This window comes from Papilio polytes, unplaced genomic scaffold (assembly GCF_000836215.1).
Source record: "Papilio polytes unplaced genomic scaffold, Ppol_1.0 DF823890.1, whole genome shotgun sequence".
In the NCBI taxonomy this organism is placed as follows: Eukaryota; Metazoa; Arthropoda; class Insecta; order Lepidoptera; family Papilionidae; genus Papilio; species Papilio polytes.
In genome coordinates, this window is record NW_013525314.1 from 552,827 (window position 1) to 573,330 (window position 20,504).

The 20,504-nt window shown below is 33.7% G+C and overlaps 1 protein-coding gene across 1 annotated transcript; it reads left to right on the plus strand.

Moving 5' to 3' along the window:
* Positions 1-9,178: 9,178 nt before the first annotated feature.
* Positions 9,179-20,503, plus strand: LOC106102937 (sodium/bile acid cotransporter 5; the record flags this gene model as incomplete). Its single annotated transcript, XM_013282558.1, has 11 exons — positions 9,179-9,249; positions 12,623-12,796; positions 13,505-13,648; positions 14,246-14,376; positions 15,226-15,345; positions 15,909-16,083; positions 16,665-16,927; positions 17,850-18,036; positions 19,067-19,142; positions 19,581-19,588; positions 20,457-20,503. Coding segments are annotated over exons 1-11 (1,326 nt in total), but the record flags the coding sequence as incomplete, so codon positions are not given.
* Position 20,504: the final 1 nt, after the last annotated feature.

Here is a 20,504-nt window from a genome sequence, read left to right on the forward strand (position 1 = left end):
CCGAACTATCTAAAATTAGTTACATACTTTTACATAACTACTTTTGTGATCTGCAAGGACTAAAGGTAAACGTTTGATAGCTGGAATTAAAAAAAAATATATCTTACTACTACTAAATCTAAACTTGGGTTATGCTGCAACCTACGAAATCTTGGGTTTATGCACAAAAAAATTAGTAACAGAATTCTTTAAATATTATATCTAGTAGCTACCAGCTAACAGTGTAGCTACACCATTCTATAACTGGAAAAGTCTAACTAGAATTCAATAATGACTTTGTTTTTGATTTAATTTGACTATTTAAACTAAATGTTCTATTTTTTTGTCTACCGTTATATATGCTAATAAGCTACATTATATAAATTAAGTTTGCTAACTATCTAAGAGAGCGACTACTTCTTTAACTTAGGTAATCTTAGGCTCACTTTAATTGTATTTATAGGATAATTTAGGATTTTTTTAATGCAACATTATGTAGTGGAAACCTAATAATATTGCCTATTACTTTGTGTAATGAAGTATATTTCTTTAAATACACAGCTTGGAAATAAAACAAAGTTTTCCAGAAAAAACTTGACCTTGAGAGTAGGAGAGGGGAATGCTGTATCACTAAGAATGCAAACTTAATGTAGTGTTGCCATTGTTATAGATTTCCCCATGTTTTCGGGAGTTTCAATACAAAACAAAGCAGGTTATCCCGACATTTTATTACTGGGGAAAAAAAAACAAACAAAAGTGCTAATAATAATAAATTTCCTTATGAATTGTTTCATATCATTTTCAACAGAATGAAGAATTTTGAGTTAATCGATTTAAAATAGCAAATAATTTGAGTAATGTTAATATTCTTTACAACATATATATCAAAAGAAAATTACAATGAGTTTAAAACAAAAAAATAATTAAGCTATTTTTAACAATATCTTATGGCAACACTAGAACTTTTGACCGTCAGTTAAGGCGGGCGACTCGCGAAACTCGGTCGTCGTTCTGTTTTGCAGTTAACGTGAGTTTTATCGTAACTTTCACTTACACAAGCCTGTTTACTGTTACATCATGTTATTTTATAGTGACACGTGATGTATATTTTATAGTATATAATGTAATACATAGTCCGGTATGCGATATATGTTACACCATAAATATGCGGTAAGGTTTAGCAACACTGTAGCACATATAACTTGTCCTTTGGCTTTCTAAAACGCTTGTGACGAAAAAGGTTATATCTTAGATCCCATCGATATATCTTATTATCATTTGTTCCAAATGTGTCTTTTTACTGTCAAATTTATATTGCATAATGTATTCTTATAAGAAATATAAAATGTAGTATTTATTTATTCTTTACTAACTTTCGTTCGCAACACCGTCCGCATGAATTCAAAAAACAACAGTAGCCTATGTGTTCTTACAGACTATACTCTACATCTATGCCGAATTTCATAGAGATCCATTAATTTAGGCTGCAAACATCCATCCATCTAAACTTTAGAATTAATTATATTAGTAAAAGTTACCGTAATCAGAATATACGTACACTAAAATAGTATTTAAAAAAAATCTAGTTATTAGTGTGGAAGGGTACATCGGTAGAAGTAGACCTAGAAAGAGATGTATGGACTGAGATGACGTATGATAGAGTTATGTGGAGGACAAAAACCTGTTGCGCCACTACGGGAGCAGGATAAGAAGGAAGATGATGATTTCATAGTATACTATGGACACATAAAAAAAACCTTGCCGACTATAACTGTATTGCATCTATCTCAAGGATAAATAGTAATTTACTTTTTTCTACCAGTAAATTGACTATTGAATTAATATTGCAAAAAGTTTGCCAGTTGCATTATTAAAATACTTTTTTTTAAAGTAAAAGAGTTTCTCACTTCAATCACTTTCTTCCTAATTTTTTAAAATTGAGGAAATAGAAAAAAAAAACGATTTTTGTTTTTTTGTTGTATACTTTAACGTATTTTATAGGTTTGTCTATAATATCTTATACACATAATTTGTTGATTAATTACTAACCAAGTAAAACTGTTGTATCGGTTTTACAATTGAATATAAATGTATCAATATTAGCCGTAACTGAAGTAGTGACGCACATAACATCCTGTGTTCGCTGTTTGGCAATTGATTGTGGAAACCCCAATACCAATTTATAGAGTTTGGCGACGTTTTTAATTAAAATTTGCTATGACCACTACTGTAAAACTAATAAGGTTTTATTAGACGGTTTTTACCGGGTTTACTCTAGTAAATACTTCATGCTAATATTAATGCGAGAGGATGAGAATTTAGATGGATGTTTATTAGAGTTTGTAACGTAAACTACTGAAAACATCTCATTATATTTTGGCATAGATGTAGAGGATAATCTGTAAGAACTTACTTTTGTTATTTTTTAATTCCATGCGAACGAAGTCACGGTTGAATGCCAGTACTTTATAATATTATATGCAATTGTCGCATTATTTTTTTATTTAAACATGCGATTTAATGCAGCACAAGTGATAACATTTCACCTCCGTTGATTACAGTTAAAAAAAAACTTTTATATATACTGAATTGTTCCAGGAAAAAAAAACAGATAACAAGAACTTGATCATGTTTGCTATAATATTGCTAAAAAGAACGAAAAGAGTTATATCTCTAAAGGGATAAAAGATGTAACTTTATTCATCTAATGAATCGATTTTTGAAAACAAAACGTTGTTTATAGGTTAAACTATGATAGTTCGTACCGACACCACATAGAGGCCTAGTAGTATTCAGTCCCTTTCATCCTTTTCTTAAGGAGAAATGACGGTGGAGGAGACGCATAGGAAGGGTAAATGTCCTCTTTATGTGCATCTCCTCCTCCGTCAATTAAGGGTAGGCAACGCATCTCCAATAGCGGATGTCTAGGGCAGCGGTCGCTTTCCATTTCAGTGGATTCAGGTGGCCGCTTGCTGGTTTGCCATCTTATATTTAAAAAAAAAAAACATAACTTCTTCTATACTAATATTATAAAGAGGAAAGATTTATATTTTTGTATGCATTGAAATAAAAATAACTAGTGGATCGATTTCAAAAATTCTTTCACTATTAAAAAGCTACGTTATCAGTGAGCAACATAAGCTATGTTTTTTATTATTATTTTTTATTTTTACGCTGGCAAAGTCGCGAGCAACAACTAGTAATATTATAAAACCAAATTTTTAGATCGATGGATGTTAGAACGGTTCATCGAATCCAGAGGAAATTTTACACAGATGTAGAATAGTCTGGAATAACACCGTGACTAATTACTAAGTTTTATTTACTATTCTGCGCGGAAGGAGTCGCGGCAAAATCTAGTTTAAACATAAATTTTAGGCAAGTTTATTTAATGCTTGTTTTTTTACAGTAGATTTCTGATGACGACTGATGCGTTTGAATTATTTAAAAATTTAAATGAAAACAGTGAATTAAAAACTTTGTGCAAGACTGTTTGTGTACTCCGTTTTGAAATCGATGTAATGTTTTATTTACGAGTGAATATAAATTCAGATCTTAGTAAAAACAATGCTAGTAGAAATATATTTCAATATTATAAAGTAACATAATATGTTGTCCAAAAAATATGCCGCCCATATTTATATAATATTAATTAAAAATAAACTTTTCGTATTATATTTCTTCCAAATAAATGTCACCTACAATATAACATAAGGAACTTATTTTTTTTGTGTACTGTTATTTTTATCGCCTTGTATAATATATTATAATATATGCATTCGCTATGTTATCAAAGACATTGACCTCATGTATGACGTACATTTTAGCTGTTTGGTGCTAAATATTGTATTAAAATTTATCATCTTCCTCCTTGTTCTACTCCCGTAGTGGCGCAACAGGTTTTTGTCCTCCACATAACTCTATCATACGTCATCTCAGACATTACTCCTTTCTTGATGTCACCTAAATTTCTTTCTAAAATTGAAATTGTATTTAAATTAATCAATCATTATGCCACTAGGTACATATCTATACTATTATAATAAAGCGTAAACACACACTTCTTTGTTGCCTAAGATGCCAGCAATTACAGTGTATTTTCGAATAATTCTTTTTTTGATAAAAAGCCCTACACTTACGTTATTCTTCAGGCTATATATTTTCACGCCATTAAACTTAGGGGGTAAATATTTCGGATAAAAGCCCTAATGTGGGAAAGAGACCATAAGTTGCTGCCAACATCAAGGAAGCAAGGTTGTAACCATGTCTTGTCATTCTGACATTTACAATTGATAATTTGACAAATGTAAACAATGAAATAAAATTTTCATAATTTTATGCGGATGAAGACGCACGGGAACAGCTAGTATGGTATACAAAAAGTGGGTCTAATTTGGATTTTATGCTGCAAAAAACCTGTAGAATCATGCTTACTAATCATTTTTTTTCGAAGTCCGTCCAAGGACTGTATAACTAAATGTATAAATTAAATTAGTGAATTTTAAATTTTAAAGACATTTGATTAGTCATGATGATAAAATAAGTGTTTAATGTAAAGAAATCAATATTTAATCATTTAGGTGAGATGTCAAATATTTTGCATCAACAATCTCATATTAAGGTTGTGTTAACAATTGTACACTGAACACATTTTACACTGCACTGTACCATAAACTGACAAGTACAGTCGCCTGCAAAATGCCTGGTATACACTTGGCCAGACAGTGCTCAATAACTGGACTGACAACTGGTTTAATGTGAACACTAACTGTCGCCAAACAATCCATCTTGCATTACTGTCTAATCTAAGTGTAGTGGCCTAGTGTGAACCAGGTATAATACAAACTTTATCTTTCAATGTTTTCTCTAGTTTTATCTGAAAAATGCGTAACGCAATATTGACTCGGCCACTTCATTTCAGTATCAATAGATAGTAAATGTGTGAATTGTGACCTAGGTAGATGTGTAAACTATTATCTACTAGCTTTTGCCCGCGACTTCGTCCGCGTATGATTAAATAAAACAAAAGTAATCGGCTTATCTTCTTCTAGACTATGCTCTGCATCTATGACACATTTTGTCACTATTAGTTCAGCGGTTTAGGTGACTAACAAACCATCCATCCATCTAAACTTTCGCATTTATAATATTAGTAACAGGATGTGTGCAACGATAATCTATGAATGGGTCTCGATTACTAGTAAACCTTAGGTTGTTTCAATAAAATTTACTTTTAACGATCTAACAAGCGTTCTACAAATTTATGTCGAATGTTACAAATTAGAAACGAGGAAAAGGGTTTAAAAAAGTTTTTATGCTTATTCTAAAATTATCCTTTAAGTAATGATTAAAAAAGAAACTACGGTAGTGTTTGGGAAATACAAAAAAAAGTTCAATTAATTCGAATAAAAGCAAAGTATTTTTAGTGTTTACGTAGTTTGTTAGAATGCTTCGAGTTGATTTTTTTTTACATATTTGACATGCATGATTTAATAATATGTAAATACTGGAATCGTGATAACTTTGTAAACTTATTTACTTAATATAATGTACCAAAATACACATTAAATATTTCTAAGTAACCACAGATGTTTATCGTTTCTGTAATCAATATAAAAAAAAACTCAAGTCAAGTCTTGTTATAAAATGTACTCTTATTTTCTCGACTGATTAGTATTTATGCGATATAGTAATGTTCAATTACTTATACGCATAAACTGCAAATGACCTTAAGAATAAATATAGACTCCATTTTAACTAAAGCATTATGCATAGGAGTTAATTATCGAGGTCATTGCGATTTTAAATACATGCTATAAGCTTACCAACAAATAATAAAACTCGATTCACGTGGATAATCTTTTTTGCAAGTGTGTGTGTACGAAATATAACATACTAGCTTTTGCCCGCGACTCCGTCCACGTGGAATTAAAAAATACAAAAGTAGCCTATGTGTTCTTCCAGACTATCCTCTACATCTGTACTAAATTTCATCATTTAGTCTACAAACTCTAAGAAACATCCATCTAAACTTTTGCACTTATAATATTAGTTAGATGTATTTTTTTGTGACTGAGTTGTCACTGTTTGCCTAAAAGAGCTATTTGTAACTCTACAAACCATATGACGTTCTAACAGTGAATAAAAATATGGTGAATCTGCACATATCTGGAGAATTAAATTATTTAAACTATCGTGGGACATTTTATCTCTGGTACGGGTGAATATTTGGACGGGACTTTGACTGAAAGATATCTGGTAGAAGGCAGATACACGCGGGAATGTAATTGTTAACATTTTTTTAAAATCTGAGCTAACAAAGTTTGAGGGCGACAGCTCGTACTAAATAAAAGCATTTCTTTGTCATCAAAATTCGTATAGTTTTTATTTATAAACGAGCTGTCGCCCGTAATCTTTGTTAGCGCAAAAACCACCGGTTACGCCATTTTGACAGCGCGGAATTTAAAAAAGTAGCCTATAATATGCCCGACTATGTCAGCTACTCTTCAGTGGAAGTCCGGTCAAATCGGCACAGCTGTTTTGGAGATTACCCGGAACAAACGCATCATCTTCTCGAAATCTGAAATTTTTCTTTTGATATTACAAACAGACATTCCAATTTTATTATATGTATAGATTAATGTTACATGAATTGTTGACTAATGAATAAGCCATTTACTACGTGCAAGGCAAAACATTTATAAAGTCTGCACAGGATGTTAGTGCAATTTAATATACCTATTTGTACGTACGTATACATACATACGCATACGTTAACTAGGTTGGTATAGATAGATTGCATAAAATTATTTTTTTTTTATAACATAAGGTGGCAAACGAGCAAGCGGTCAACTGAATCCGCCAAAATGGCGAAGCGACCGCTGCCCATAGACATCCGCAATTGCAGATGCGTTGCCTACCCTTATACGACGGAGGAGGAGACGCATATAAAGAGGATATTTCCCCTTCCTATGCATCTCCTCCACCGTCAAATCCACTTCCCCTTCCCATCCTCTCCTTATAAGAAAAGGGTGGTAAAGGGAAAGGGACTTAAATTAGGCCTCCGGCACCACACTCATCAGACGAAACACGGAATTGATTCCATTTCACGACTGTCTTCTGTGTGGTCGTGGTATTACACCGGGCGTGCCGGCCCATTCGTGCTAAGATGTTAAAGCGGGCACTACCACTGTTAAATTACATTTAACTTAACATTTTTTTATAACAATCACTCACACCAACACACATGAGAGACGGTTAAGAAGTAATTCATATTTCTTTAACTTCAGTTTACTATTACTAATTAACAGTAGGTATATTTTTTCTGTAATTTATATGGTTTCGATACTTAAGTTTTTGTTCTCTTTGTTGTTTAAATGTACTTGAAAAGGAAGGCATTGGCTCCTTAAACACAGGATTTCCTAGTTAAGGAGCCAAAGCGATGTTGATCCTGTAATCAATGATTTACAATAAAGAATATTCATAATTATTATTAACTTCGCTAGAAACAGGTATTAGTTACCTGTTAAAATTAAAATATGTGAAACGTAACAATGAATTTTAGATGATAAGATAAAAAAATGTAAACAGTAGGTGGCGCTACTGTGCCTTGAAATTATTTTTTATCACACAATGAGACTATAATACCATTTTTGTATTTAAGGGGATATAAATTCAAGTCTGGTACGCAGTATAATTTTTACTCTTTGCACGTATTGTACAAGGACAAAAGTTAGTCTTAAAAGCTAAAACCGGTTTACGGATATCAATAACATGCAGTTGGAAATAAGCGTACTTTAATAGTATAGCCCTAAAGGCATATTGCTTTATCAGTATCAGTTTTAACGCAACTAACGCCCTGAGCGAGATTTCTATAGCGCCCACTTTACCTGCTCGGGAGGGCGTTAACCGGCTTATGTAAGACCGTGTTTCGCAGATCAGTAGGGCCATTTTCTACTCAGCGCCCTGGGCGGCCTGTCTAAGGCAGGTCATATTACTGTGATTCTCCAATACCAAATCACCTGTAAAAAAGTTCTGTTTGTCTATAAACAAAACAATGTCAGTTGAGTGCCAACTAAGTACACGGTATTTCATTTGGCACGCCGGTAATAATAGTAGTCTTGTACCCGACGTGCCAACTTAAGGCCTGATAATAAAAATCTAAAGCAGGCCACACACGTTAGATTTATCAAGACGGTTTTAACCTGACAGACATAACCGTGTTTGTAGAAACTGTATGGTTTTGTCACACACGCTACGACGTTATAGTTCATGTATATACAGTCAAAACCATCATGCAATACTTAACGTGCGTACCCATGTGTATTTCTATACTAATATTATAAAGAGGAAAACTTTGTTTGATTGTAATAAATAGGCTCAAAAACTACTGGGCCGATTTAAAAATTCTCTCACTATTTAAAAGCTACCTTATCCCTGAGTAACGTAGGCTATCTATTTTTTTTTTATAACATAAGGTGGAAAACGAGCAACCTGAATCCGCCAAAATGGCGAAGCGACCGCTGCCCATAGACATCCACAATTGAAGATGCGTTGCCTACCGTTATTCGACAGAGGCGGAGAAGCACATAAAGAGGATATTTTCGCTTCCTATGCATCTCCTCCTCCGTCACATCCACTTCCCCTTTCCATCCGCTCCTTATAAGAAAAGAGTGGTAAAGAGAAAGGAATTGAAATTAGGCCTCCGGCACCACACTCATCATACGAAACACGGAATGGCTTCCATTTCACGCCTGTCTTCTGTGTGGTCGTGGCATTACTGGGGGCGAGCCGGCCCTGCAGTGCTAAGATGTTAAAGCGGGCACTACAACTGTAAAATTATATTATATTGTTTTTTTTTTTTAATTTCACGTGGACGGAGTCGCGGGCGAAAGCTATTATTAGTATATTATCCTCCATTCGAATATATGACAATTAAATCATTTAATATCTATATTCAAAGGGCAATACTACTCGATTACACCGCTTAAAATAATCAATCACTGAGGGTATGCTAAATACTTTGTTATCAGTTGTTATCAGTACGTGACAAAAACCACGAGAGGTTAGTGCACGTGCACGATTGACAATATTACAGCCAACGTAATTATATCAATTAGTTTCGTTACATCTAAGATAAGTGGCCAGTTTGAGATTGAATATTCAGTTAGTAATTATCGTACTGTTAAAGCGGACTAGTCATCGAGTAAATGATTAAAAAATATTTAAAATATTGTTAATAATTAGTGCAGTGATAAAAGAAGGGAAAAAGTGAGTGTAAAGCAATCTTCATACTTATGTTTTACTTAATATTATAAACGCGAAAGTTTGAATGGTTTTTTGTTGCTGTTTGATTTCGATAGAACAATAGGAACAATAAGTTCTACTTACTTTCCCGTTCCACCCTTTTCTTATAAGGAGATTGGATGGGGAAGTAGATTTGACGGTGGATAAGACGCAAAATGTGAAAAATCCTCTTTATTTGCGTCTCCGTCGATCTAGGGTAGGCAACGCATCTGCAATTTCGGATGTCTGGGCAGCGGACGATTCGCCATTTCTGCGGATTTAGGTGGTCTCTTGCTCGTTTGCCGTCTTATGTTATAAAAAAAGTTGCTTATTTTTTAATTCCTCATCGACAAGTTGTGTGTTATTCCATTCCGCGTCACGGGCATAAGGTAGTTTTTTATTAAATACAATCTACAACTCACTGAATAATAAAATCTTTGAATTGTACAAGCTAGAAAATTGTAATGAATTGTAAAATACTTTTTCTATTCAATGAGATATCTTTTTAATTAGTTTTATATTTTGCGTTATTTAGTTTGATACTTAGCTCCGTAATATTCCTCTATTGAGCAAGAATGTTTGAAGTAAACCTTAACTCTGTTAGCAATGTACCCTGTGCTGTTACCCTTTAGTACCCCGGCAACTGTTGAATATCTAATTTCTAGTAAAACAGCATTTCCAATATTTGAAATCTATTTAAATGTAGACAATATTTTTCCTGTTTTAGATCGTAAAGACTTAAGCTTTCTTTGCACGTGATTTGATATTTGATAATATTTTAAATAACAACCAATCAACGTTTATTTAATGAATTGCGAATAAATCTATTTTTCATATTGTCGACCTTATCACATATTATCTGGAGATTACATGATCCACCAACAAATTCCTGTGTAAATTAACGAATTCCGCTTATTTTTTTACGTTCCTTATGTAAATAGAAGTTCTTAAACTCCTTCTTTTAAATGGTAATAATAATTACCTTACTAATATCGACTATCATACTTCATACTAATACTATAAATGCGAAAGTTTAGATGGATGGATGTTTGTTAGAGTTTGTAGCCTAAACGGCTGAACGGATCTCGATAAAATTAGGTAAAGATTAGGATAGTCTGGAATAACACATAGGCTACTCACGTTTGTTTTTTTAATTCAACGCGGACGGAGTCGCGATTGAAAGCTAGCAGAAATATAAATTAATTCGTTATTACACGTGATATGAAATCTTTAGGTATTTTTTTTTTGTTATATACTTAGTAACAAGAAAGGTGAGATATGAATTATCACGTGACTTTAAAATTATATTTTTTTTGATAATCAGTGTAGATAAATTCAGTCACGTTCAGAAACGACTTCATTAACAAAACTATTTTACGACATTAATACAAGTAAATGATTACTTTAAGACTATGCTTATACTCATTTGTCGGAAATTTGTACAACAATATCTCTGTTTCTTTCATAAAGAGTAAAGTCATTTCTTTGTATAACGTTATCTGCAATACAACGCTACCGTTTCAAATACATTGTAAGCACGATATTCGAATACAGTCAAAATTACTTTAACTAAATACTTAAATTATTCCTTTATATTATGTAGACCATACATAACTCTAGGTTATGAATTACATTCATTCAAAATCTAGCGTGTTCAACAAACATGGTTAAGTCAACGCGGTTGTCTAGCGCCGTCTTAACCCGAAGGCGCCCGGCGCCCAGTCGTAGGAGGTGTAAGTCATTGAATGTATTTTAGGGGCGCCAGATTTTCGCATCCGGGCGCCGAATACGGTTATCTGTCAGGTTAAAACCGTCAAACAAATGCTAACGTATGTGTCCTACTTTAGAAATTGTATCTGAGATCTATGAATGTTACGTAGGAACGTCATTATTTAATGTACATTATGGGCGCCAGATTGACTTTCGTATCCGAGCGCCCAATACGGTTATCTGTCAAGTTAAAACCGTCAAGCAAAAGCTAACGTGTGTGTACTACTTTAGAAATTGTATCTGAGATCTATGAATGTTACATAGGAACGTCATTATTTAATGTACATTATGGGCGCCAGATTGACTTTCGTATCCGGGCGCCCAATACGGTTATCTGTCAGGTTAAAACCGTCAAGCAAAACCTAACGTGTGTGTCTTACTTTAGAAATTATATCTGAGATCTATGAATATGTGACATACACCAATGATTGCGCTCAAACAATGCTATTGTTTTCCAACCGAGACATTATCCGCTCTATATGTCGTAACAATGCAATTCTTCGTACACACAGTAATTCATAAGTGTTTATTTGGTGTTAAAGAATGCATACTTTGAAGTGTTTTGTACATATTTTTATAAAAATCACAGGACTGTTAACGATATTGATAAGTAAAATGTCGATACAATTTGCTCTCTTTGTCTTTTCAAGGCGAACGAGTGTGATGGAGTTATATTTAAGTGTTTATTCCTGATTGAAGTGGTGACCTTCTTTTGTTTATTGCAGCCTCTTAGTTATCTTAAGTTTGTAAAAATATTTACTATGTTCCCTTTAGTATAAAAATTACATTAAGAATGTCTTATTGCTAGAAATATATTTTACTTTACTGTGGATATGATCCTTCAAACGAAAAGAAGTGTATTTTTTGTATAGTATCTTAAAAGGTCTAACTATTTTCGGCAGCGGATCAGAGGTTATATAATTTAATATTATCTTACTAATATACGTAAATAGATGTTTGTTAAAGTTTGTAGCCTCAACTGCTAAACGGATCTCGATGAAATTTGGCATAGATGTAGAATATAGTCTGGAAGAACACCTTGTTCTACTACTTTCTTGTTTTTTAATTCCATGAAGCCGGAGTCGCGGGCGAAAGCTAGTATTAGAATAAGGGTGAAAGATTTTATTGCTTGTTCCGGATAAAAACAAAACATTGAAAATACAGATATCTTTATCTCGGATAGAGTTCAATATACGATTGTATGCAACCTTTTGTTACTCATCTCAAGTATTCGCTACTATTATTAATTGCATTAATGTTATTAACTTTTATGAAATTAATAATAATGTAAATTTATCTAAATGTGTCGTGTATAAATTATAACTCCATAGCTAGCCGCGTCTTCGTCAGCGTGGATTAAAAAAAAAACAAAATGAGTAGCCTATGTATCCTTACAGACTATACTCTGCATCCATCTAAACTTTCGCAATTATAATATTAGTAAGATTAGTAAGAAGCAAATATATAGCGTTAAGTTGACATGATTTTGATTGTTTTAACCCACGACTTATGCTAAAAGAGTATGATGTAACTCTCTTCGTATAGTACCTATGTTAAGGTTTTAATTCTCTTATTTTTTGTATTCCAGTGTCCCGCGCCATGTGTCCGATATGGCCGCTTCACATCGTGATCCTGTACATCCTGGCGTTATGCCCCATCTGGGTGATGTGTCAGTCAGTGCCGAACCTCCTCGCCACATTCGACCCCAACAATCTAACACTCCACATGAATTATTATGAATTTATCGACGTTGAAGTTAAAGGTAAACGTTTTAATTTATTAGACTAGATGTAGCCTACGTCTTTTTCAGCCTGGAATTTAAAAAAAAATAGCAGTGGTTGTGCCAGACTACTTTCTATGTATGTTCTTTCAATACATGTGCGTTAAGAAATTCCAAAATGTCTACACATGGAGGTCGCTAAGGAGGGGATATGTCACATACGTTCCTCCCTCAGTACTAGGGCGTTGAAAAATGTAATGTACAGTCCCGGACATTTTCGGTGTTCAAAACATCGCCTCTTCTTTAAAATAATCAATTACATAGCGGAGAGTTGTATCACATTTAAAAGCTATGTCGTATTGGTTTTTGTTCCGCGTCTCGTCTTAGAATGTGTTTTTTTTATATTATAAGGAGGCAAACGAGCAAGCGGCCACCTGGATCCGCCGAAATGGGGTCGATCGCTGCCCATAGACATCCGCATGCAGATGGCTTGCCTACCCTTAATCGACGGAGGAGGATACGCACATAAATATATTTTCTCTACCTATGCGTCTCCTCCACCGTTAAATCTACGTTCCCTTTCCAACCTATTCTTATGAAAAAAATGGTCGGAAGGAAAAGGGACCAATGTTCAAAAGATTGTAGCATTTTAGGTGGAACACCGCCAGATTCCCCGACTGTACCTATGTAAAAGTTACTAAAGTATGAAATATTAAAGATTTAATGTGTTATACCTTTTATACTCTCCAGGTGATGGGTTACAGCCAGCCGATGAGTTTCAGCTCAAATCGAGGAATCACCACGTAGCGTATGGAGATTGGAATTCAACGTTTAGAGTGGACGAGGCTGCGCCCAATTGGAAGGGACGGTTTCAAGTCACAGCTGAGTTTCTTGGTGAGTAAATCAAGTCTGGAAGAACACATAGGCTACTTACTTTTTTTTTATAATTCCACGCGGACGGGGTCGCGGGCAAAAGCTAGTAATTAATAAATATTTTTTTTGTTATAATTTTAAAGATTATTAAGTACTAACTGTCGCCTGCAACTCCCTCCGCGAGAATGGTGGGAAAATAAGTGGCCTACGTGTTCTTTTAAACTATGTTCTACATGCCAAATTTCATCGAGATCCGGTCAGCAGTTTAAGCTATAAACTCTAACATCCACGACTCCATCCGCGTGGAAAAAAACAAAAGTAAGTACCCTATGTGTTCTTCCAGACTATCCTCTGCATCTATGTCAAATTTCATCAAAATCCGTTTAGCGGTTTGGGCTACAAATTCTAACAAGCATTCATCCATCTATCTAAACTATCGCATTTATAATATTAGTATGATATATTCTATCTATTTCTTGTTTATGGCTCTCCCACAGCGGATTGGGCCAGTGTCAAGTGTTTGTGGTTTTATTCTAATTTTGGAGAAACTGGCAACAAAACTCTGCTTTGGAGACATTCGTGGGTGTACATAGTATGATATATTCGTAATGTGTCCAGGTCGCACGGATTTATACCTGGAAGTGAAGCGTGGTACCACAGAGTTCCCAGTGAATGGCACTCTGCCCGTCACAGTGTTAAGACCACAGCGCGTCATTGACACTATATTCACCACCAGTGTTGCCTTATTCGTAAGTTATTTTGTATACATTTTTTGATAGAATGAATTTTACATGTACTATTACATGTAAAATTCATTTACTATTACATGTTGTAAACTTACCATTGTAAATATTAACTTATTATTGCATATACTACTTGCAAATGTTTCCGCGCAATAATTAAAATAACTTAGTAAAAAGTATGTGTTCCAATGTGCATTGAGTTTTTTTTTTATTGAAAATTTACAAAAACACAATTTAAATAAATACACTAGTATGGCCCCACAAAACGATTGGATTGGTTTGTCCGCAGGTGAGGTGTTTAGACGTTTTTGAGATAAGCAAACAAACATCTATCTAAACTTTAGAATTTAATTATTAGGATTAGTTTCATTGAAGAATTTGTACTATCGTTTTCAGCTGTTTTTTTTTTGTATTAGAATCTTTTCATCATCATCATCATCTCCTTATCCTAGTCCCGTAGTGGCGCAACAGTTTTTTGTCCTCCACATAACTCTATCATACGTCATCTCAATCATCACTCCCTTCTTGATGTCACCTTTCACGCAATCCATCTCTTTCTAGGTCTACCTCTACCGGTGTTCCCTTCCTCACTCATAACTAACGTTCTCCTTGTAACATGCGATTCTTCCCTCCTCATAACATGCCCATACCATACTAACCTTTTACTCCTTACCTTCTCTACTACGGGGGCTACTCTCAAACTTCTATATACTCATTTCGTATCTTATCCATTCGTGTTACCCCACACAACCTTCTTAACATTCGCATTTCTGTCACATGTAGTCTAGAAATGTAAATATTCTAATATGTATTAGAATGTTTTGTAGGTAATTATTTAAAATTGTATATTTCCAGGTGTCGTTAATATTTATAAACTTCGGTTGTGCGATGGACTGGCCGACGGTGAAGGAGGTGGTGCGTAGACCTATCGGCCCGCTTATCGGATTGTGCGGACAGTTCGTTTTTATGCCATTGGTGAGTATAACAATATGATTTAAGGGGGGACAGATCGATTATAAAGGGGGAGGGGGTAGTATTAAAAAAATGTATCGTAGATAATGAAAAACTATTAAATTTCATTTGTTTCATAAGTATCTTATGATTGTAGGAATTTAAAATTAATTAAAAGGGAATAAAAATTAAAAAATATAGCCTATATTCACTGATTACGCAGATTTCTAATGGTGAAAGAATTATTGAAATTCTGTCAGTAGTTTTTAAGTTATTTAAAAACTAATATCAGTATAACTAGCTTTCGCCCGCAACTCCGTCCGCGTGAAATTAAGAAATTCGAAAATGAGTAGCCTATGTGTTTTTCCAGACTATCCTATACATCTATACCAAATTTCATCGAAATACGTTTAGTAGTTTAGGCTACAAACTCTAACAAACATCCAGCCATATAAACTTTCGCATTTATAATATTTAGTATGAAGTAAGATTATAACTAAAAATGACTAATTTCTTATTATTACTTGTGGTAACATATTTTTACTTGTCTTTATTTTTATTTAAATCTTTTGTTTTTAATATTGTAGATGTGTTTCGGTCTTGGTTTCCTGATATGCCCGACATTACCGGAGATGCACTTGGGCATGTTCTGTACGGGAGTGGCGCCCGGGGGAGGGGCCTCCAATATTTGGACCTTCGTGCTCGGAGGGAACCTCAATCTATCCCTCGCTATGACCACTATCTCGACACTCTCCGCTTTCGGTATGTACAGTCAGGGTACTGCGCGGTGATAGTCGCGGACAAAATCGCGAGCAATACCTAGTATTACATAATAATAAAAACCGATTGAAGTGCGTCCAAAACCAGATTTTTGCATTACCGATCGTCCAATATCTCTAACTAGCTGTTGCCCGCGTTTTCGCCCACATGAAACTGAATATGATCTATGTTACTTACAGTAAAATTACCTTTTTAACTCTGAAAGAATTTTTAAAATCAACCCAGTAGTTTTTGCGTGAATCAAATATATACAAAAATCCAAATATTTCCTCTTAACATTGTTAGTATAGATATAAAGAAAAAAATGATTGAAGTGCATTCCTTTGAAATTTTTCTAATTCCATTTGGATTAAATATTTCTAAGTATTAAAAAGAAAATTAGTACCGTGCTGTAGAATTGATGCAACACTAGATTGTCGCCATTAACGTCACGTCTCAACTGACAGCTGTCAATGTCATTAGAAGGAATTCGCGCGCATTTCTGACAGGACCACTTGTGCAATGTTAAATTAATATCGCTAGTAACAATTATATTGTTTAAAATAAGTTACTTCATATTTCAGGGTTCATGCCTCTCTGGTTATTCTCATTGGGGCAGTTATTATTCCGTAACGCGAACATGGCGGTCCCTTACCAACATATTGCTATGTTCGTGGTGGGGCTTATAGTACCCCTGGCTATCGGCCTCGCTATGCAGAAGTTCACTCCAAGACTGTCAGCGTTTATGGTGCGGATATTGAAAGGATTCTCAACAATATTGCTGCTTTTCATCATTATTTTCGCTATTGTCACCAATTTGTACATCTTCGAGCTGTTCACGTGGGAGGTGAGGATGTTTTCTTTATTATGTATATTTATAATATTTAAAAAATATATATTGAAAGTTAGTATAGCGGGTAATGAGAACGTCCACAAGTAAACATAAACACTTAATTAAAAAACTTAATATATACACAATATTATACAATATCAGCTACCTACATATTATATAGACAACATACATACATTTGTACATACCGAAAAGGAGAAAGAATAAAAAATGAAATATATAAATGATATTTTGTAGTTGAACTTACGATTTATTAAACGAAAAAAGTGTTTATAAGATCTCTCTCTCTCCCCCCCCCTACTTTCTCTCTCTCTCTCTCTCTCTCTCTCTCTCACTCACTCTACGATGAATGTGTTTTAATTGCAAACAGATTAAAATGAAACTTTTTTCACATATTCATCACTATCAAAAGCACACGTCAATATAATTAATTGTACTAAAACTTACTGTTTGTTTATTTACATAAGATAATATTTAAATGTTTATATTTATATATATTTTTGTAATAATGTAGTTTATTTTATAAAAAAGATGAAGCTTACTATAATTTTTTAAATTGTTATTAAAGTTCAATACAAGGACAGTAGGTGGCACTAAACTTGACAACTATAATACCTTTCAGAGAAAGTACCGGTGGAGAAATTTTGATCATTGCCCCTTCTATATATTTAAATGTCTTTGCTTAATTGTTAATTTGCTATGGAATTAGAATTAAAATTAAGTCCACAATATAAAGAAATTATTTGCAAATATAACACATAGAAGCAAAAGTATTTCAAAATATTAGTTCAGTCATGTAAACAAGGAATTTAATTCGCTACCCACCATAAGTTGGAACTTATCACCTTTTAGCTTTATAATTTTTAACGAGAAACATTGAAATGAATAGTATTTTTTTCTTTATTTTTCCATACTTTAGATAATAGTAGCGGGTATGGGTGTACCGTGGTTGGGGTACATATTCGGGTACACAGCGGGTCGCATCTGTCGGCAGCCGCACCCGGACGCACTCGCCATCTCTATAGAGACGGGTATTACTAACACTGGTATCGCTATATTCCTTTTGCGGTACACATTGCCGCAGCCCGAAGCTGATCTTACCACTGGTGAGTTGATTTTTTTGGTTTTTATATACTCATCATCAGTATCATCATCATCATCATCATCATCATCATCATCATCATCATCATCATCGTCGTCGTCGTCGTCATCATCCCTAGTCTTATCCCACTTACATGTCGTCTTTTCACATAACTTAACGCTTTAGTTTTAAGGACTCCTCTTGGTAACGTTAATGTTTCGACATCGATAAATTTAAATGACTAGGTAGTTTCTCGCGACCTTGTCCGCGGGGAAAAATATAGTCTATGTTACTCAAAGAAAGACCGTTCTAACGGTTAAAGAATTTTTAAATCGGCCCAGTAGTCTTTGAGTTTTTTCAATATATACAAAAATACAAATTGTTCCTCTTTATAATATTAAAAGAAACTTTCTCGCATCTTCGCCCGCGTGGAATGAAAAAATAATAAAAACATGGCCTATGTTACTCACAGATAAATTACTTTTCTAACGATGAAAGAATTTTTTTAAATCGGCCCAGTAGTTTTTGAATTTTTTCAATATAAACAAAAATACAAATCTCTCCTCTTTATAAAATTAACAGAGACAAGCAATAGTACGTAGATTTGAAAACAAAAATGAAATTTGTCACTTAATTACTTTTTTATTATCCAAGAATTTGGGCTCACAGCTACCTCATTGGTTATTTATAAGTATAAGGGATGCGGCGATGAGGAGACGAAATAAAATACAAGTTTCACTAACAACGGGTGCGCACAGTTCGTTCGCCGGTCGACATACAAGTTATATGCCGACCACCCTCAAATTTCACTTTATTTTTTTCACTTAAAAACTACCAACTGTTTTTACAAGTACCTCGGTAGAAATTAGTAATTTACATTTAACAATAACAATTATATAAAAATAATACAAAAACACCATAAAAAGGCTTTAAAAATTCTATCATCAACAAGAATTCTGTCTCATTCTAACTTTCTGTAAGTAGTATACTGCAAAATGCCCTGATTGTACAATAGTCGATATAACCGATATGTTATGCTGTTTTTTACTTCCCAGTGGTGCCGGTGTCAGTGGCGATAATGACGCCATTCCCAATGATGGCAATATATGTATACCAGAAAATAAAAGCTTGGTGAGTATAATATATATTTAATGAGTGATTTTGTGTTGTTTGAGTGTTGAATCACGAGGTTTTTTTCATTTACTTTGCACTATATTTGATTTTTTTTTTATCTAGAAAATAGTTTCCGCAAAGATATAGTTTATAATATATTTTAGAGATTTTTATAAAAATTAATGGTTTTAAATTTTTACTATTGATTTTTTTTAACATATCTTAAGCAACAATATAGCAGAAATTTCTGATAACTGGTAATGAAGACACAAACCAGTTCTCTTCCCCTTCCCAGCTTATTGCAATATGGAAGGGGAAGGAAAGCGTAAGGGGAAATATATATGTGTATTACTCTATTATATTGAGACTGTTATATCCTAGATATTTATTAAATTGTGTTTTTTTTTTTATTTTCATAATATTGTCACCACCCGTCATCATAACCATACCGCTTAGTATGGGAGGTATGTCGCAGAGTTTGATATATTCCGACATATACAACGAAAAGAGTTACATCTCAAAATTTAAAAAAACTATACTGTGTTACCGTTTCCCATTTATTTTATCACTAGCTGTTGCTCGCGACTTCGCATGAATTTGAAAAAATAATGCAAAATATAGCCTATGTTACTCACAGATAAGTTACCCTTCCAATGTTGAATGAATTTTTAAAATCAGCCCAGTAGTTTTTGCGGGAATCAAATACATACAAAAACACAAATCTTTCCTCTTTATAATATTATTTATTTTATCATTACTAGGTAATTCATTAGTGTCATGTTGATCTAAGTTTTAAAGGAGTAAAGTTAGGTAGTTCGGAAACACAGTTATCGAACCAATAACTATCGAATGGTTAAATGTAGCTGGGAAACCAGCGATGAGAGATGTAACTGTTTTCGTATATGTCGTAAGGTGGTGGTCAGTGGTGGTGGTACATAATTTGGGTACAACGGCTCGCACTTACATTGCTTTAGTTATTTGAGAGAGTCATGTAAAATTGTAAATTTGGACAATGTTTAAAGTGACTAGAAAAATAAAAAACCACCGATTGGAGATTTCACAATCGTTCGGTGACAAACTCTACTCAAATTTCTATGAGCATTTTGTTTGCTTATTTTTGTTTGACGCTTTATGATTTTTTTAACATAGTTTATAAAATGACTTTCTTTAGTTTTAAACTGTAGATTACAATCTTTAAATACTATGCATAGCTTTTGTTTCTAAGAAATTATTTTCTTAATGAGCGGACAAGAATTTATCTTATCAGCTTATTAGCTTGCCTACCCTACATTTTATTTGTACTTATGTTATATGCAAAAAATGTCTTTTTAGTATCAAAAATCGAAGAGAGCCAAAGAAAATCCTCGAAGAGAGTAACAA